Raw genomic sequence first — 21,607 nt, 5'->3', positions numbered from 1 at the left:
CTGTGACAATAGAATATTGACTTCCTTATGGAGAGTTGCTGGTGGACAGATGGCAGTTAGTGCCACCTTCACCATGAGCACAGCTACCTGGTGAAGTTTCTGGGATCTGTTCTCTGTCATATGGAAGGTGGAACACACATACTTTTCCTGTGGAACAGCTTAGTCCTACTATTTAGAATTAATTCTCTAATTGGAAGAATGGGGATTAGCCAGCCATCACAGCTAACGTTGCCAGGTTTCTGTCTCCACAGAAAATGCATAGTTGTTTTCTCACGCTACTGACCTGCTAGTGAACTAAACTATTTAAGATGAGGTAACAATTCAGCTTTGTAGAAAATGAAAGTTACGTGAGTTTCATTATGGCAATAGGAAGGCTGATTAAAAAGGTATAAATTAAAATTCAAATTGTGGAATTGCATCTAGTTGTGGAGGTTATAGGCAGAAGCATGAGCAGTGCCTAAACAGAAGAGAATTGTTTAACTGAGACTCCATCCATGGACTCAGCAAATAAGAGACAAATTCTTCCATGATGAGCAGAGAAAATGGTACTAACATTAAAATGGTTGTAACCATTCCAAGACGTGCATTTAAGCCTTTATGGGCATGAATGCAGAACTAGTTGTGGATGCACAGTTGGAGTTGATTCATAGTTGTATACTTACTGTTTTACGGTGGGCTGCAAATTTGCACTGCAGAGTTCCTTTAAAAATATCTCTTGGCAAACGGGACAGGGAATTGGATCCAAGTCTGGATTTCTTTTATTTTAAATGCATTACTGATTGTTCTGTAAAATTTGATTAGTTCTCTGGAAAGTCTGCAGAAATCTCATTTCAAATTAGAAAAGATGTATTGAATGAAATATCTAAGTTAGGATACTGTCAGTACTCCTGTCAGTGTGCTCACTTTTTGGATATAACATTCATTTTTATTGCAATTTGATAGCTGTCTCTTTAAAAAATTCTTTCCCTCTTTTTTTTTCCTTTCTTTTATTTTTAGCTTATTTGAATACATACATTTTTGTCAGAGACAAAATTAAAGGTCCTGGTAAGTAAGACAGAAGGCGATTTAGGCAGAAGCTATGGAAAGCAACATGTATTCTGCCATGTACATATTTGCTGGGTATTTCTTTAATTGGGTTTTTCATACCTGCCAGGCTTCTGCAGTCTGGCTGTAGCAAATGTGTGTTTCAATGTTTCCAGGATTTTTCTGAAGTGTAACAACTAAACTTCTTAATTTTGTGTATGTATACATCCTTAGCACAAATTTTATGCAATTTTTTGTGAGAGAACTTCGAGCCATGGAACACAGAAACAGTGGAAGCTCGTTTTGTTGTTCTTGTGCTTTAAGTACTTTAAAATATTGTTTTGTACAAAAACGGCGTTGGCCAGGGTTGGAAAACAGGCAAAAAGCAGAAAATGAAGGAAGCAGGCTGCTGCTCCTTTTTTTTTTTTTCTTCTTCTTTTCTGAAGTCTTTAGTTTAAGATATTACTTAAAACAACTTCCAAAGGCTACTTGTGTAAGCAATACTACACTGCTGAATAAAATATTGTTTAGAACATTTTTAAAGAAAGAGGTCAATTTACTGTTGCAAGAGCACATTGAATTAAGTGACAGATCTTTGCATGTTCTCAGGAGATTCATTACAGTGCTGAAACCGTAGTGATTAGGACATTCTACAAAGGATCAACTTGACGAATATCAAATTCTGCTTCTGTTATATTTCTGTCTGTGCTATAGATAGCTGCTTTCTTTGTCTCTGACTTCAAAAATAAAGGAAGATTAAAGAAAGTACTATTTGAAGCTGTGGAAGAACAATACAGCATGTATTTGGGACATGATGTTGAAATTGAGTTATAGTAAAATGGCTTAAAAAATACTTTCAGGTGAAAGAGCAGTGCTTAGGACAAATGCCACTTCAAATTAGGTAAAAAGATTTCATATTTAAGTCATATTCAAAAGAGTTTTGGTTTAAAATTTATAAATTCAGATTTGAAAAGAACATTTCTAAAAAGTTTTTTTTTAAAAAAAAAAAAAAAAAAAAGACCAGAAAAGTAATGGCCAATAGGCAGTTCGAGAGTACCTTAATAATATAATTCTAAAGTTAAAAAATAACGTGTATTTAAATCAGAACTTGTTAGAGAAAATTTGTGTATTTTCTCTGTATTTACTGTTGCATTGAGAATGGATTGGAATTGACATGCGTACTTGGTGGATTGTTAGTTAGGTTTTCCTCAGGTGATCTGTTCTTAGAACCAATTCATACTTAGTTTGACTCCATGGTTGCTGAACAAAGGGCATTTAGTAAAGATCCTAGAGGCACATAATTCATTTTAATTCCTTCAACTGTAAAGCGTCAGCGCTGTTTTGATGCAGCGTTCTTGAACTCTTTGAAGAAAGCAATACTTCAGTTCCATGTAGGACAAATAACAATGGATTTCCTCTTTACTCTTTTTTTGTTCTGTAGTGCAATATTATTTAAAAAACAAAAGGTACAGTTGCATTTAGGTCGGTTATTAAGATATTGTTGGTCATTTCCTTTGACAGAACATTTCTATTGTGTTCTAGCAATGTCATTAAGAGGAAAGGTTATTCTCACTTGTCTGGCTGATATCAATACATACTGGCATATTACATCCTCTGGCTTTCTGGAAATGCTTTATTTGAGCAGGAGCTTGGGAACAGGAAATTTAAGGTTATACACATCTAGTTTTAGACTGTATGATACAAAATGTGTTTCCTAGAAGACACTATCTACCTTAGAGATTTTCTCTAGTGTTTTTTTAGAATTGAGTAAATTTAAATGGTTGGGAATAAATTTTTTTTTCAAGCTGCAGATGGAAGAAAGGGTAGAACAAGGCTTTCAGTCACTCATTGGTATGGATGTGAGAAGCTTACAGGAGCCTTATTGCTATCTCACTGTATGAGAACTGTTGAGTCATGGCCTGAACCACTGATTGAGCAGCTGGGGAAAGGACCCAGTCAGCCCTGGGAGCACAGGTGAAGGCAATTCAAGTGCGTGACCAGAAGGGGTGGAGCCTGGCTGCACCTCTTCTAGACCTCATTTAAGGGCTGACTGCCAGTGAGGAAGGATCTCTTTCATGAGTTCTCTTCTTGGTGGAGCTTTCCCTTGTGAACCTAGACTCTTCTGCTATGAGTGAGCAATCTTCTTCCCTTCCTTTGTAGCACCTTTTTTTTTTTTTTTTTTTTTTTTTTTTTTTTTTTTTTAATAGCGTAATCACACCTTTGTTGTAATACCTTTCCCTTTGTATTGGTCTGTCTGATTGCTACACTCACACATTTACCAATTACCTTGGTCTGTAATATATGTTTTGAGTTATGGTGATGCTGATATTTGCATTCTATAGTATCCTTTCTGTCTAGGAGGGAAAGGATAGTACTCTTTTGTAGAGTTGTGTCTTATAAGTGATGATGCTGAAAGTAAGAAAGCCATTTTGATAGCATCTTAATATATTTGTGACTTCAGAGAGAAACAAATATGAAGTTGTGGAAAGAGAGAAAGGAAATTTTGTCATCATGTGCAAATAATGAAGTCCATACAAAACTATGCCAAAGGGTTACACTCAAGTTAACAGAAATAAGAGTAGTTATAAGCCTTTTGAAATTAAATGGCAGCATCGTCAGTTGTTAGGTTAAAAGTAGTTTCTGTTGTAGAGTTGAAGGTGCAGAGTGAAAAGTATCAGAAGGTAGAACTTGTAACTTTCTTCTTGGCTCAGAAGAGTCTTTGCTTGAAAGATTCTCTGTTTCAATTTGTCTTTTTGTAAAATAAATAACTGCACATAAAATTGCAGAGGAACTGGGATTGGAAAAAGCCTGCTCAGACAGAGTTGAATAAGGTGGTTGTCCAGGACTGCTTCCAGTTTGGTTTTGAGTATACCCAAGGCTCAACAAGCTCTTTGGGCAGCCTGTTCCTCTTGTATTTATCAAGTCTGATTATAATATTACATAAAATATTAATAGCTTTTATATTTTTGGGGATGTGTTATGCTCACAGCTGACCAAAGGCTGCATGACTGTTAATGTGCCCTGAGCTTATATCAAGACCCATTGAGGACATAAGTACAAAGCATATGGCAGTCTGGAGTTACCCTGTGGTTTTTATGTCGGAACTGTCTTATTGTTCTGTTGGCATGGAGTGAAGAATGAGCTTTCATTTGACATTAACACATACCCATTCTCGGTCAATCAGAAGCAGGCACATACACTGATGGTGTTAGATATCGCTAATAACGCAAAACCTATCCACTTAAAACTTATTTTGCAGAGAAGACTGGTCTAAGTGAGTTTGGAGTGGATACACTGAGAGGCTGTGACTGTTCTGCTTACACAGTTGCTTTCAAATGTATTAATATTTATTTCTTTTACTTGTGTTTCTTGATATATAGTCAACTTGTAATAAATTTGCCAGGCAGATGGAAGAGATTTCTGTATGGATGTCATTTGTGTTAAGGGAATGAATCAAGGCAGTGAAGAGACTGTCCCGGTGAAGCAGGGCATAAAGTTGAGTCAGTTTGCCATGTCACTGTCAATACAATTTGAGTAATTAGTTTCCATTGTTAGTGTCATCTTGGCATAGTCACTTGGCTGTTTTTTGAGTTAGATACTGTTCAGGGTTATACTTAATCTTATCATCGTACATTCCATATCAGTTTTCAGTTTTTTTAATTCAGACTTTTCAAGTCCCCAGATTGGGCAGTGTAATTCTGGGGAAGAATGGAATGGTCATTTGAGCGTATCTATGCCTAGTAGCAGCTCCATTGTCTGTTTTTTGGTAGGTCACTATATGGGCTCTTATTTCACATTAAGGCATGCTTTTGCTTTTCAAACTGTTTTCCTTCCAAAGCATGATATAACCCTTCCATTTATTATGAAGATTTAATGTTAAGCTTTGACACCAAACTTCCAAATGTGTATTTACCTCTGATTTCGGTATGGAGGGGGAAATTCTTGTCCTATTGCTGGAAATGAATTCAGTCTCTGTTCTTTTAAAATTCAACAGAATTTGGCTTCTTGGAATCCTTCAAATCCTGAATGCCTCCTGCTTGTTGTGAAAGAGCTCGTGCAGCAGTATCATCAATTTCAGTGCAGCCGATTACGTGAGAGCTCACGTCTCATGTTTGAGTATCAGACTTTACTTGAAGAGCCCCAGTATGGAGAAAATATGGAAATCTATGCTGGCAAAAAAAATAACTGGGTAAGCTATTAAGAATTGCTGCTACAATGCTCTTTGTGATCCTTTAATTTTAGTAAATGACATTTCTTGGTTTAGAAAACCAGGTTGTTTGTGTGCATCTCCTTGCTTTATTTCCAATGAACACAACTTATTTCACTCAGCTGCCTTTCCTGTACTCTCTGTTTTGTCCTTTTCAATCATTCCATTACCTTGCTTGAACTAAATTTTGAGGTGAGCAATTCTTTTTTCAACCTAGTGTTAGTTCATCTGATTTGGGGATGAAGTGATAAACTTTTGAAAAGCCTGTGATATTTACAGGGCACAATATGTGGAACTTAAACATCTGTGAAGATTTTAGAGGCAGAATAACTGCACTGGTATGACACCCTGCTCAGGCAAATCAGCTCCGCTTAGAACTAGAATGTATTACTGTGTTTCCACGTTGAGGTTGAGCAGATTTAATTGGTAGTTGCCGTTGCCTGTATCGTACCGCAGCTTATCAGAGATAAGATGAGTTGTTCCAGGAACCTAAATAGGTGAGGGGAAAAAAAAAAAAAGACTGATTTCCTGCAGGATCGGAGGAGGTGACATGGGCTAGAGGCGGTGACTTTGTGGAACCATGTCTTCGCATGGCACTCAGGCATAAAACTGGCTCATCTATTTCCTGAAATTGCATCCTTTACTTGGGCAATGTGCCATGCCATCTCCACCTTCTAAGTGGAGATTATTGACAATGTAGACATATGGGTTGGTGTGCAAGTTAACTACCTATTTATTTGTTAACTCTGCTGTGTTCCCCATTAATAGTGTTTTTATCACTGGAATTTTGGAGTAAGTTATATCAGAAAATACGTAATAGTGCTTATGCTGGACACATACCCATCTTACTTTCAGTAGTAGTGTAATCCTGATGCATACTATTCTTGAGGAGCAATATCTGACGAAATAGATGTAGTCCGGAAATGAAATTCCAGCACTTGTTTTATCACAGACTAGAATTCACCTTTGTCACTTTCACTGTCCTTAAGTAACAGATGACATGAGGATTTACAGCTCACTCATTGTACTAATTTTACTTGGCATTATTCTTATCAGAGAATTTCAGATCTCTGTTTCTAAATCAGTATGTTTTTTCTTAAGTTTTATTTTCTGTAGCTGGCATCACAAGCAACTCGCCACATCTGTAAACATCATCAGACAGTTTTACTGAAGTGCTTTCTGTACCATACTCAGATTTTATTGTCACTTTTGGCAGCTGCCAAAGTTGTAGTGAAGACTGTAGAAAACTTTTTGTTTTTCTCCTTCTGGAAGAACTGTCTGCTGAAGTCTTTGGATTCTTTCCCCAGTCCTTTGTGACTTTGAAATGTTATCTTAATTTGGCATTGAAATGTTGTCTAAACTTAAAATATTCAAATAAAATAAATCTCAAAGACATTTTGAGGCAAATTCTTTCAATTATTTCAAAGCTATGTAAAGTTTCTGTAGCATGTGCTTTGTTTTCAAAGTTTGTATTCTCTATCAAGAAGATCTCAAAGGTCTCATTTGAAAAATCTGTAAACATGTTACCTGTATTATGGAGGCTTCTTTGTGAGTGTCTTGAAACACAAAACTATGAAACTCATCTTTGTTCCCCTTCATATCCTTTACAATTCTCTTGTTAGTATTGACAATTGGTGCAATACCAGCATTTCTCAGAATCGAGAGGTAACTAACTGTGTGTTACTTCCTTTGCCTAGAACTCATGAAAACTCTTGTTGTTGCTGTCTCTAATGAACTGGTGCTGGTTCAACAGACTTGCGAAATAATCATCTATGAATGCACATTGCATAGTGTTATGAATGTAATTATCTTACGTGCATGAATTAATAAGTAGACATTTTTTTTAAAAAGGAGGCCTGAGTTGTTGTGGCCCAAATTGGAACAGAAATTTGCTTGTGTACGTCTAGTTTCCTGAAGTGACCTCCAAGACCTATGACAGAGACAAACTGCTATTTAGTGTGGTGGCTTCATGTTGGCAGAGTTCCATCTGATACAGATGCTCATTAACTACCTGAATCTAATCTCTCTGTGTTATGGCCAGAAGTACGTCTGACTTCACCGTATGCCTGTCAGCAGCTGGCAAGGTTTGGGTAGTTGAGCAATTTGGGCAGGGGCTGCTCGCTGTGAGTCCAGAACCTCTCTGGGAGTACTACATTGCAACACAATCTTAATTGAATGACATAAAAGATCTGGCCTGCAAGCTCTGATGTACTTTTATGCCATGAAGCAGCTGATGTTTTGATCAAAGGCCATTTATTTGTTCAGCGTTCACTCACAGTTCATCAGACTTAGTCTTTAACCAGAAATCACTTTCTAGATTTTTCTGGCAAACGTTGTATGACATCTGCTTTGGAAATGAGGTCCAGACAAGAATTGCTGTCTATAATATCAGTTTTGGTCTGATAAAATACCAAGTGCCCCAACTGATGCCAAAACAGTCTTTGTGCTGCTTGCACAAGAAGTCATTTACTTCTATACGTTGTTGCTGCTGCTCCATTTTATAGAAGGACTACTTTTGTTGTTTCAGGTATATCCCAGGCTTCTGCCTGCCTGAAGACACAGCTGTGTCTGCAATAAAGATGATTCTGTTTAAATGTAGAAATGTATTTACATTTAAACTTCTAATGACAATTGTAATATAAAATTTAGCTACAGAAAACTATTTTTGGGGAATAGTGAAGTAGTATGTATGTATATTACTGTGGCAGAATAAATATTGAATATTCACACAGCTTTGATTTGTCCCCTTGCCTCTTAAAATGAGGTATTATATTTAAGAAATTGGATGTCATTGTACAAATAAATAGAAAATATATGCAAAAATAAGATAGTGTTAGAACTGAAAAAAGGAACTTTTCTCATGATTCTGGGCTGAGTTGTAAAAAATAAATGTTTAATGCTTTTTGCACAGCTAAGTCAATGTAATTAACAAATATAGCTGCTGTATGTATATCCTGTATGTATGCTTTCCTGAATTCCAGAGTAAGGATGGCAAAAAATTAAGGCAGAGAAAATCAGACATTTGTTTTTTCAAAAAGAGCCAACTTCACTGCTTGATAACCAGGTGGACAAAGTCTGGTTTTAAGGAAGTGTATGAAACAGAAAGGAAATCCTTTCCATTTCCTTTGCATACACTTTATGCAAAAAAACCTTCAATGTGCAGGGGACGCTTGGCAGATTTTCAGTAAACAGTTGTCTAGGTGTTAAGAACCACGTATCTCTGAAAAGAAATGACAGAAAGCGTTCTAGCTCATTGTTTTGTTTTGTTTTTTTTTCTATGTTTGTTGAGGTCTCTTCTGATCCATTCTTACCTTACTCAAGTCTTCTGTTACATCAATCTGTGATGTTTGTGAAGATGCATGTATTTTGTCTCTCAAAACTTTGTCATTTCCTTTCAGTCCTTTTGCAGGTGTCACTGAACCAGAAATGAGACCAGACAAGGCAAATCTTTGTTCAGAGCCTAAGTGTAGTCAGATTTTTGTCATGTACATTGTTGCATTCCGACTAATTGTTAGCATATTGGCAATGATGTTTTATGGTCTTAGAGTGTTTTTGTAATGCCTGTGGAATCTGTAAATTTTCTTTTCATCTTCAGTAATTTCATTGAGAAATGTTGTTTTAAACCTCAACCCTTCTGTTTGGTATGAGCTCTTACGTGTTTTCTGGTTAATATGCCATTCTCAGAATGTTTACTTTGTAGCTCTTTGGACACTTGCTCTCATTAGTCTTACGGTTTTTCCACAGACTGGTGAATTTTCAGCTCGCTTCCTCTTGAAGTTGCCTGTAGATTTCAGCAATATTCCTACGTATCTTCTCAAGGTAAAATGAATGCTTAAGTTGACAGTATTTGTTGGGAGAATATGAATTATTGAAATGTTCTTAGTTACTATTTTGACGTTACTGCCCTCCTCCTCTTCAAGAAGTTGAAAATGCAATTTCTAAACCTAGTTGGATTATATTTTGGAAATACGGCATTAAATATACTGTTGTTTGGCATTCTGCTTTACCAAATAATAAACATATTTGTCACTCTGATGGACACTGTGGAAGATTGTGTGGAATACCAATATTATCTGGAATTTTTGGTGAACAATCAAATTGCACCAGTAATGTTGATGGTAAAAGCAGACAAATAAACTCAATATGCCACTTCTTAACAGGGATTGAAAACAAATACCACAAAATCTGAATGTATTGGTGTTTACTTCATTCAGTTACAAAAAACACTGAAGTGAAAAGACACTTCAATTCTAACAAGGGTTTAGGACAGCGAAATTTTGGTGCGTGTTAGAAAGGAGAGTATTTCTCTATTTGCTAGCAAAGGGAAAAAAGAATTGTGACAAACTACTAACATGGAATAATTTGAAATGAGTGGTTTTCACAGCAGGCGGACATCGCTCTTTCAAGCAGTTACAGTGGAAGCTCATCATAAGGTCAATGTTATTATATGAAGACAAAACAGTGAGAGATCTATTATTAACGTTAGAATGAAGTGCCAGAACAAGATTTGAGTCTGCTGATGTTAGGAGCAGAGATCTTTCTTTAAACTGCATGTCTGACTCCTCAACTTTTTACTTTTAAATTTTTGGAAAGCAAAACAGCTTCCTAATGTTTAGCAGCTAATGCATTGAGAAGAAAATGTTAGTGTAGATCCTGTTAGCTCCTCTTCATCTTTTTGTTACTAGTCTCCAGCTATTGTTAGCTCACAGTTGCAAGCGTGAATCTTTAGTGATTCTCCAAATAATATATCTTGAGCTAAAAACCATGAAAATAAAAACAGATAAAACTGTAATCTAGCTGAAATTCTGTAGTGTAAGAGCAGTACCCTGTGATCTCTAACTTTTGCAGAATACACACTGAGTAATACCTGTTCCTGATTTTACTCAAAAGCCTCCAAATATTTTCAGTTCCTTGCTTTGTTCATCATAGCAACACTGGCAGCTTCTGTTGTTTATCAGAGCCTTCTCTACTCACTGGATGGGTGGACAGTCAGGTGTAAGAGGATTGGGAAGGCCTTGCATTTAGAAGGATGCAGTAACATGTATTTATGATTGGCTTCTGAAAGGCTCTGTGGAAAAAAGGAGGCTGTCAAAGGCTAACACGAACTGTACTGTCTGCTCCTTATTGAGCACTGGAGTGCCATGTTTTCCAGGATCATTTTAAAACTGATGAAGAATTTCAGGATGTGTACAGCCAGTGTATTCCCTAGCTTCATTCACTTAGCTTGCTATGCCTCAGTTTAGCTTCGGAGGAAATGAAGCAATCTGGGGCTGTAAGGTGCGGTGTGAATTACTGAAGTGTTATCGTGTAGGAATTCTGTGATAGAAGTAGGTTTTGTTTCTTAAGGAGTAGCATTTTAATATGTGTTAATTCACCGTTTCTTACCTTACCCACCTGCCCCTTAATGGTTGTTGCCACTTGCTTTAAGCAAGGTTGAGTTTTTTTTTGTGAATCTTCCACCTCTGCTCCCTAGGGTGTTATTCACCCCGAGTACTGAGTGATTCAGTAGTCTGAAGTAAAATGTGTTTGTTTGTATGTGTTTATAGACTGTGTGATGTGAAAACATATGCACCAGAGGTAGCAGAATCAAAGTTTTCCCAGTCTACCTTTATTTTGACCTTTCTAAAATCTTAATGTCTTAGTGTTGCAGTTTTATTAAGTGAATGTGTTTTTGTATGTAATATCCTGTTTGTTTGTTGTTGTTCTTTTGAAATAACAGATTCTTTTTGATGGGTAATATGATGAAATCTTTAGGTTTCTTAGACTTCTAATTTGCAAACTAACCGATTAACTGTCTGTGTTAGATGAGAAATGTTTAGTCTGGATGAATAGCCACAGGAGAAGAAATGCAGTTTTATTTCAGTAGTGTTTGTTGACAGCAAAGAAGGGTTTGACTCAGGCTCTGACATTGATTATGACAAACTGCACTCAGTAGCAGGCATGGATCTACAACAGATCCCTATTGCCTTTAATGCCCTGTATTCTGACATTATTAGCTGTATCAATGTCATCTCATATGGCAGCAATATAAATGTAGATAGTTGAGATAGTTAAGCTCCAAGTAGTCCAAATTTGAAAAGTTATTTTTAAAAAATGTATTTTCTCTCAAGCTATACATGTCCACCTTTCTATTTTTATTTTTACTTTCTTTTAATGAGATTTTTGATATAAACAGATTTGTAGCTTTTGTAATATAATCAGAATTCATTTGCTACGCAGCTGCTGGTTATGTTGGCACCAGTGCTGCTTGCAAAATTATGGTGCATGGTAGAGCATCCATTGATGCAGAGGAAGCAATTGTCAATGTATTATCCTGAAAGGTGGAAGAGCAGTCAGTAACTGAAGGCTGTTAGTGCATTAATGTCAGAACTAAATGCTGTTTCAATCATGTTCTAGTCTACAACCAGTCTTATAATCTGCAGTACCTTCTCTGTAATGATTTATGCAGTTCAAATCCATGTTATACTTTCTCTGCCATGAGTTCTTTTTTTAATATTTAATTAATGCTACTTGTATTAAAATCTGGTAACCATTATTCTTGCCTCATTAATCCTAGTAACCCATTGATTTGCAATGCTCCTGTGAAGTATTTGTCAATTTCATTAGGTAATCACATGAGAAATATGACTTTAAAGCTTTATATAATAAGATAAAATTCAAGTTTGAATAAGCTGTTAGAATGCTCTGTAGCTTTACAGAATCTTTGCAACTCTTGAAAATACACTCCTCATTCTTTAGATCTTCCTCTATCAGTTTTGTACTGTCGGTGGTGAGAATATTTGTCTTACCTTATGATAAATAAAAATTTTATTTTTAGTTTAGTTGTTAGCATTTGAAAAGCTGATTTACCAGGTTATTTTAATTTCTTTTTTCTGCATTATATTTAAATTTCAGTTAAAATGTGCACATTTTCTATGAAAAGTAGCTGAGTCCATGAAGAACAAGAGTGATTAAGAGAGCAGCACGGAGTACAGCATCTTCCTTTGAATTCTTAAATTCTACTCAGTGTTCTTCAGATAGAATTTATTAGGAAGCAAAATGGCAGTTTAGTAATGGCTGTGGCAGATAAATCTCTATTCATACGTTTTCTTGGCATACCCTTAATGCAGGAAACAAAAATAACATACTTCATTATCCATGCTGACCAATCAATTAGCAAGGAATGTTAGTTTACAGTGTAAATGCGTATCTGGGCAAAGACTCATTTTCATGTTGTTTTTCCACTTTACAAAATTATACCTTCATACAAGATTTAAATGCAGACCTTTGTATTGACTTTTTCTTACATAAATCTGTTTGACATAAATTAAAATTGTAAGCATCAAACTACAGAGTCAAGCTGGTGGCTCAAACTACTGCATGGTTCATTACTGAGCAGCCTTTTATCAAGGTTCTCTTGTTTGAATTTGGCTCTCCTTCAGGAAAATATTTACTTCCTATCTGTTTACTCATATTTTCCCTTTCCATTCTTTGAAGTGAGATTTTTTGATCAGCACTCATTTTGACTGAAATTCTTTTCTTTGGCTGCAAATTTTGTCATAGTAATGGTGAAAGGAACTCTTCACTGTTTGTTTAGTTTCATAGTTTTGATCAGTAACAGAGACTTGCGTTATCGTAGTGATAAGGCATTAAACATCACTAGCTTAGTAATTTCCTAACTGTTGTGAATTATGTGACTGTAACGTGGTTGCTGAAAATGAGTGGACTTCCAAGCACGTTGCCGGTTATGCGCTAGAAAACAGGACGTTTAGGTATTTTTATTATTTTGTTTTTGAGGTTTTAATTTAATAGTAAATGCCCTAATTACCAACTCCTCCTTACATATGATTTTTAATGTATTGATTTTCTTCCTATTTTTATGTACATGGTGTTGTGCCCTGATGAATAGCCAATATCTGAACCAATTCAGCCATGATGCTGCAGCCAGTAACCTTCCAATAATGGCTTATTATTCAAGTGTAAAGGGAATGCACAGAGTGAACATAATTTCTTTTTTTTCTTTTTGTAGAAGGCTTTATTCTAATACCAAACTTTTTTTTTCTGAAGAGATTTTTTGTGATGACCACTGTATTCATTGCATATCTTTCAGAACTGAAACAAGTAACAAACATTGTCTAGACACATTGCCAGGGGCAAAATAGTTGTGTATAAGCCTGTCAATGGAAAAGGTTTATCCTCAAGTTCAAACTGAAAGATAAGAACGTATTTGTTTTTCCTTATTGTGATTTCATCATTTAGTAAGTCTGTTTAAGACTTCAGTGCAACCTCTGTGTATCATGTAGACCAAATTCCAGATGCTGGAGAAGTCTGTAATACAAGCATATGTTTGAGAAATCAGCTGGAGTAGACAACAAACAAAAGTACAATATGCAGGATTAGAGGAAACTTTTTCTGGACAGGTTTGTTTGTTTTTGCTATTTTGATTTAGCAATTGATTGTGGTTTAGACTTGACAGCATTTAACCTGTATGTTACATTGCTGCAAATAACAAAACACAAGTGTATTTGTGTACAATGTAGTAACCATGCTGTTTAACCCAATTTTTTTAACTAAAAAAAAATATTAGCTTATATTGTAGACTTTCTTTCAAACTTAATTTGATTTTTGTTGCAAGCTGGCTTACTGAAATCTGATGTTTAGTGTCACAAAGTCAATGGCAAGGAATTAGTCTCCGGATTCTGACTTCAACTTTTTACACTGCCCTCTTTCACCCTGAGCTGCCTCTCAAAATAGCATCAAACATTATGCAGTGAATACTATCAGCATACCTTGCCTTAATGTAGGTGATGGACCTGTATGTCTTCTGAAGCTTGTCATGTCTGTGGAGCCAGCTGTCATTTTACCTGCTTTACAAATAAGGAAACTGACAGGTGGATAAGACTTGTGGGTAACCCTGAGGTAGGGTGTAGTTCTCATACTTCACAATACTTTGACCATGCTTTCCATAGTGGCTTTAAGCTGGTACACAGATTGCTAATAATCTTTTACTACTTAAACCTAGGTGACAGAATCATAAATTTAACTTCCAAAATTGCTTTCCTGATCTTAGGACATAGCGTAAGCATTCTGAGTGAATACAGGAGTTTTACTAGGAGGTGTCAGTATGCTATACAGTAGAATACTTATTACTTATAAATTACTTAAACTGAATATCGAAACATCAAAGATTGTTTAGATTTCTTCTGTTAATAATTTAAAGGCCAACTTTATAGCATATGATTATAATGAGCCATTGAGATTTTAGATTAGAAGTAGGTCTGTGCAAGTTAGTACTGGCAATGTTTGAAACAGAGCAGTTTGTAGTAGCTGAAGCCAGTAAATCATACAATCTAGACGCCATGAAAATGAATGTAACCTGTGTGTGGAAGGCATTTATCAAGTAGAGAGATCGTTGATGCTTGCCTCTAAGAATCCATCCTTGTAGTCCGCTCCCAAAAATCTGCACTTTTGCTGCCCACTTTTTTCACCAAAAAGTACTAAATAGAGTGCCTTCAAGGAAGTGTTTGCTTTCCTCTGTATCAGTGTACTACAGATTCCATGCAGAGGGGCTTATGTAGTGTGTGAGATAAAAAATATTGTAATTAAAACAAAACAAACAAACCAGTATTGCAATAATTTTTAAAAATTATCCAGGTCATGGAGTGTTTCAGGCAGTTTAAGAAGCTATAACATCAGAAGAAGTGATTTACTGGTGATAAAGTATTTTTAACTGTTTGCTTTTCCATAATAGCTTGAAAACATCCAATGTTTTAGTTTTAAAGGCTTTTTTTATGCATTTATAGGGATGTTTCAGAGTTCGCTGTTGGTAAAACTGTGAAGTCTTACTTATTCTATTGTATAAAACCATTAAGCTACTTTTATTACTGCAGTCCAGTTATTAACCTTACTTTGCTGAGTAGTTCAGTCCCCTTTGCTTTGACACAGAGTCTATTGGTTCTGATGCTGTAGAGGTAACATGTTACTGCTATGATCCAGAGGAGCTTCAGGTACACTTACAGAAATTGCTTTTTACTGAAGTCATCCTTTAGTGATTTTATTCTAATAGATATCTGCTGCTCCAAAATCAAGGGAACCGAAACCCTCTGAAGGTATACTTTCTGATCAGAACAGAATTTGACTTTCATATAAATGGTTCATTTTCCTTTGTTTTCTTTGTGCTACCATCAACTTTTTCACATCAGTGGGATTTGTTTGCAGGTTATTTAAACCACACTAAAACTTATTAGTGTCAGAAACACCTTCATCTCCATATGCTGGAAGCCAAAAGCAATTTAAAAAACCTTTTTCTATAATTTATTGGCAGATTTTACTAATAAGATCTGTCAACTGGAACAGCTCACTCTGCACAGCTGATGATTTTTATAGTTTATGATCTTAATGTGAATCACAATCTGCAATCAACTGTATTTCTGATGACAGTTATATTTAAACGTTTTATTTTTATAATGTGATAGTAAAGAACCACCATATCCAGTGTTAAATCTCATGTAAATCATATGAATTCCTAGTTTTTCCCTAACACAGTGAAGTATTAATTTGACATTAGTAAAAAAAGGATGGAATTTTGTTTTGCTTTTTTTTTTTTTTAAGAAAAAAAATGAAAGTTGAATAAAAGCAAGTTTAAAAAAAATCAGCTTCTGAAGTTCATATACCTTTTTTGTGTACAGTGGGAAAGTTTATAATATGTTATTTTGCATGACTTGGTTCAGGTTTACTGCCTTGTTAGGGCTTGTAATTTATACTATTGCTTTACATTAGCATTGTATGTATTGCATAGAAAGAATGGAATTCAGTACCCATAAAAATAATTGCGGATTGTTACATAATGGTGGTGCTTGTTTCATATGTCACGGTCCACCCATACTATGCAAAACAGGCAAACACCATGGTCTTAAGCTGGAAAGAGAAGTGAGATTTTTTTTCCTTTAGTTCCCAGTTGCCATTTCTTTTTGAGAGGGATAGTATTAAGAAATTGTGTATGATATGAGCATAGCAATAATAGAAGACATTAACCAGCAGATCACATTTTAGTAGTGCGTAAGGCACGATGGTGTCAGATGTTAGTGTTGAGCCCACAGTTTCTTTCTTTCTGCCTTCCTCGGACTTCTGATCAGGGCTTCTATCCTATGGAAGCTCATATTTTGAGGTTTTTAAAGTCAATTTACATACTTACAAAAGTTCCACTGCTGCACTAATTATTATTACTGGCTCTCAGGTTACTAAGTTATGCCTGTGTTCTTAAAGAATAGCAGTAAGATGATTGTATGCATGTATGATGATTTCATATGATGCTTAGTAGTTCTTGGTTTGGATTTTGTAATTTATAGTGGTAACTTTTTTCTGTTAAATGCACCAACTGCAGCAATGTCTATCAGTCTGTGTTTTTGTTGTTGTTTACTGTGTATCAGAAATAACTGTAGCTCACTGTATTTACTCTTCTCCCTTTTATTCAATTTCATAGCTTTAAAGTTTTAAGCCAAAAATATTGAAGTTTTACCGTTGAGTCAAAAGCTCTCAACAGTATATGTTCTGAGATTGAGTGATCCGTCACGTTTATTGTTCAGTTGATGCAGAAGATGTCACTGATTATTGTATTATGAAAAGTAAAAGAAAATTGAGCAGGTTGTTGTGCCATTTTCTATCCATGTTAAGAACACACAGATGTTCTCCACTAATTGCTAATTAATGTGTTTTATGTCTCTCTCAAGCTTCACATTTCTACAGTAACTTCTGTATAAGAAAGAAGTTGCTTTTTTTTAATATAAGATACATACAGCTATTTTCCGGTTTATGAGGTAACTTCAGATTAGGAAAGCTAAAGGAAAAGCTGCCTTGCCCAGCAGCATCTTGGTGAGACAATAAAAGGAAGATTAATAAAACTCAGACCTGTTGATTGTCTAGTTCTTTGTTTCAGTAATATAAGTTTTCATGCTAGAACTTGTTCTTTTTATGTGCCGGGACCTGTAATGATTGCAAGCAGCATGTCCATGGCAGAAATGTGGCAGTGGGGAAGAAGACTAATTTGCCTTCGCTATGTGCAATTAAGTGCACTCCTTAGGTGGTAACAGGTTACCATGACATCAGAGTTCAGGCAAAAAAGATGTGCGTGAATTAAATGTTGGTTTTCAGTTACACAGTGAACTGTCTGGAGAGCAGATAAAATATTTAAATATCTCCACTTAATATTGGTAGGAAGTACTTCTGCTAAAGGAAAATAGTGAATGGAAAATAGTGAATGCATATCCCTCCAGCTGTTGTCTTTCTTTGTCATTTTCATTATTTGCTTATTTGCATTAGCGTGGGTAATACATTACTGAAATATGTGCATTTTTATAAGAATAAATTTTTAATTATTTGGAAATATTGCAAATATTCTGTGTTTTACTGGATCTAGAAAAATATTAGACAAATGTGACTAATGTGTTGACTAAGACTGATGACTGACTGATGATATGTAAATATTCAGGTACTCATTTGCAAGAACCCCCAGGACAATGTGTTTGGTTAACACAGAATAAACAAACTTACTCCAAATTATTTTCACTGTTTAGCATTTATAGTGCACCTTAGACTCTCTATCTCGTTTTACCTTGATTCATTGCTTTTTGTAAGCAATAAATCTTACTTAATTTCCATCTTACTATTGTAAATTGTTAGATTAGCTGTCCTGTATTATGCATCAGTTACCATTTTGACACTCATAAGTATTGTCTCTTTTTATGTACGTAGCCTAGATGAAAATAGTAACTGAATATACCACAAATGATTATTTTATGTATCGTCACAGTAATCGTGAAATATGGGAGAGGAGGAAACCACTTTTTTTTTTTTTTTTTTTTGACTGAAGCACAGAGGCACTGGGTGCATGCAGATTTACTGTGGAATCCTGACCCATGAGTAGAACTTGTCCAAGGCCTTAACCAGAAGGACTTTCTTCCTCTCCTGACTCTTTTTTATAAACATAGCAATTCATCACAATTAAAATGAGGAATCTTTCAGGTCCAGTGCATTTGTTTGCATCCAAAAAATGAACTAATTCTGCCAGCAAGCAAAATTGTATGACTTCAGAATCGTCTGTGGTTATTCTCACAGGCCATTTTACTGCTGATACGGATTTTTAATTTGTCATCCATTGAAATTCTCTACAGTACGTTAATGATCTTGAGTCTCTTAAGTTCCTGTTGATTTTAGTTCTTGTGGACACCTCTTAACATTTGGACAGTAGCTTAAAAGATGTTACATTGACTCATTTAATTTGCTTTTCCCATTGCAAAATTATATGTTGCTTTTTTCTTTTTCTACCAAACCTGTATAATTAAAACAACAAAAGGCCCTAGAATTAAAAAATTAGGACTCAGAATTTTACCAGTTAGTCTAAGCAATCAAAAGCGTGAAGTTTTTATTTCTGAAAGGAGTGAGATGCTTCCTGAGTGCCACTGACTTGAATGAGAATGAACTAGTGCGCATTATTAGGCTCTTGTTAATATGTTGTCGAGTTTGATTGAATGGTGGAGTGTAGATCTTGCAATGCTCAGAACGTGTAAAATATCTTTCTTCTGGAGTTCACAAAGAACAACAGTGTTCTGTATTACAGAAAAACATTTTAACTGTTTTTCTGATTAAAAAGAAGGAAAAAAATTGAAAAAGAAAACAAAAGACACAGAGCAAGAAGTAGAGTACTTGAAATTTGACTGACGGTCTGATAGCCCTTTCTGAGCGAGAAAGAATTAAGAGAAAATCTTAATTTTATATTCTCTACACTACAATTTTCATCTTTCTTTGCAAATGGAATGTTTGTTTCATAGATAGAATGTAGTTCTGTTTGTCCATTTTGTTCTATGCATAGCAAGTATTTTGACAGTGTATGTAAAATGCTTTTAAAATAGTTCTGTGTAATTAACTTTGACTACATAAGAGCTAATGAATAGAAGTCTTTATCTTGTATTAAGAGTTCATTTTAGAATAGTAACTCAAACTGCTCTTGCAAATTTCAATTTCATTTTTTGTGTTTAAAATATGAAACCACATTTAATGACTGGCAAGTAAATAGATGGATATTCAATAATAAAGAATGCAAGACTTATTTAGAGCAAGCAATGTACCTTGGAGAACAAAGACGAATGAAGAGGATTTGTGTCATTTGTTTGGTAGGCCTAAAGGGCTATGGTGCTAATAATATCAAACCCTAAAACTGCATGATTTGTGAGCTTTCCTAAAACAAAAGTGATGTTGGAATTAAATTACCAGAGGGATTCTTCTGATTGCAGTAGCAAATATTCCATGATAAGAATTGAATTCGTAATAAACAAGAGTGGCATTTTAGGATTGTGTTTTTGCAGCATCAGTTTGACTTTATGGCAGCAGCTTAAGATATTATTCTTTTTATTTGCAGCATGTTGCTAGTTCCTTCTTGAAAAGATGTGTGATCAGACTGCAGCCCAGTTTATAGGCCTTCAGGCAATGGTATTATCAGATTTGAGAGACCATGCCTGTTAAGGCCATGTAGAGGCATATATTATTTGTCTGACTCATATAGGCCAGTATTGCAGTCTGAGAATTAGTTTTCCTTCACTACTTTATTTATAAGGCTTCTGCAAGTAGCTGAATAACTTTTACCTAGAAAAACGGTGTAGATGGCCTTACACTAGCAATACAGAAATGTTCAGTGGTGTGACTGTAAAAAAGTGTTGATAAAATGCTCCATTCCTTAATTAAAAAAGAATAAAACTAAAAAGGTAATATAATAGAACTGAGAATCATAGGAAGCCTAGTAAGAAAAAATGTGCTTATAAACTTGAAAAATGCCAATCTTGTAGATTTGGAGAGTTGTATTTCTGGGAAACTTGAAGCAAGCTCTGTAAACAGGAAGTAGAAAAAGAAAAATTGCTCTACAGTTCAACAAGATAAAAGGTGAGCATGTGCTTAGTAGGACTACTCATATGGAGCAAGGCGATGTGTGCAGTTTTCTGACAAACACAGATGTGTGTGTCAAGATTTTAAGTAAAGAGCCTGTTTGTGAGCAGGAAAAATAGTGAAGCTTCATTACGTACAAGGTTAATCCCTTGACTCTACTCTTTGCACTGTGCCGTCATGGTGCTCCTGTGGCCGTTTATCAAGTGAGATGATGGAAAGTGCTTTTAGCTGAGAGGACCACTGGTTGCCAACATGTACAGCAAGCTGCATTCACCTGTCTGAGTATTTGGCCAAATGGCCAGATACTGTCACCTCTACCTGACTGCTGATCTTCATGGAGCCTGTGAACTCCCTAGATCTGTAAAATGGGACAGAGACAGGGCTTGGGAGCTTGCACTGGTCGGTTATACGCTGGATCTAAAACCAAATTACAAGGGGGAAAAAAAAAGCAGATCAGAACATTATGAAGTTTGGTGACACTGAACTGTTTTTCATGATCTAAAAAACTTTGTTTAGGTGGAATGAATGCCCAAGCAGGATATTTACACTTAATTAGCACTGAGAAAATTGGTTGAATTTGTTTGTAAACTCTTTCTTGCAAACTATGTCTCTGTCAGCTTTCTTTCATTCACTTTGAGAATGCCTGTGTAAGGGATTATACTTCTCAAGTCACATGGCTGGGCAAGATCATCTCTGGTAATTCAAAATGCAGTTCCTGTTTCCTTCCGTATGACTTGTTCATCACTGTTACCATGATGGAAATTGTTCTCTCTTCACATAAGCTAAGAATCAATAATTTGTTTTCAGTATGAAGACAGCTTAATGGTTCCTTTTGATACGGAAAAGCTATTTTGGGGTGGACAGGAAAGGCAAGAGTCTGAATTTGTAAGGAAAAATGAATAATCTGTATGTTATTATAGTTAGGTGCAATTTTGGAAGGCACTATCAATTAAGATATTTACAGCTATACAAAATACACTAGAGTGCTTTCTGAGTCACCGAGAATGGTGACAAATCTTACCTGTTCATCTTCATGTTCTAATTTAAGATTCTTTGCAAAATGTGTTGCGAGATTCCGGTTAAAATTCTGGCAGTTTAGCACGTGTAAACTTTTGAAAACACTAGTTTGACACTTCTACAGCGTTCTCTTCACGTATTTACATGCTGGTTCTGTGCATTCCAATTGTTGCAAAACTATTACATGGAGAATTAAATACAGGAGAATTCCCATTTTGTTGTTTTTAAATAAATGATTTTTTTCAGGACTTTTTATACAACCATTAGTTGTAAATCAGTTTCTAACATGCTGAAAGCATGAAATGTAAGGCAAATAATGGATCAATGCTTACTGAGAAAAGAATGTTTGAAGATTGAAAATATCTCAACAGTGTCGTGTTAAGTAACTGTCTGCTAACGTATTAGTTCCATGACTTTAATGGACTCTTTCCCTGATTAATCAATGAC

General features: G+C 35.4%; 1 protein-coding gene across 1 annotated transcript in view; it reads left to right on the top strand.

Moving 5' to 3' along the window:
- Positions 1–21,607, top strand: part of BABAM2 (BRISC and BRCA1 A complex member 2) — a gene marked incomplete at both ends in the record, with an annotated part of 152,943 nt that overhangs the window by 36,768 nt on the left and 94,568 nt on the right. The window contains 2 exons of the mRNA XM_079550028.1: positions 5,018–5,212; positions 8,975–9,049. Of these exons, the coding sequence (XP_079406154.1) occupies positions 5,018–5,212; positions 8,975–9,049 (270 nt within the window). The remainder of the gene's footprint in view (positions 1–5,017; positions 5,213–8,974; positions 9,050–21,607) is intronic.

Source organism: Tetrao urogallus (genome assembly GCF_951394365.1).
Source record: "Tetrao urogallus genome assembly, chromosome: 2".
NCBI classification, from domain to species: Eukaryota; Metazoa; Chordata; class Aves; order Galliformes; family Phasianidae; genus Tetrao; species Tetrao urogallus.
Note: the sequence above shows the minus strand (reverse complement) of the source record. Positions and strands in the feature narration are given on the sequence as shown.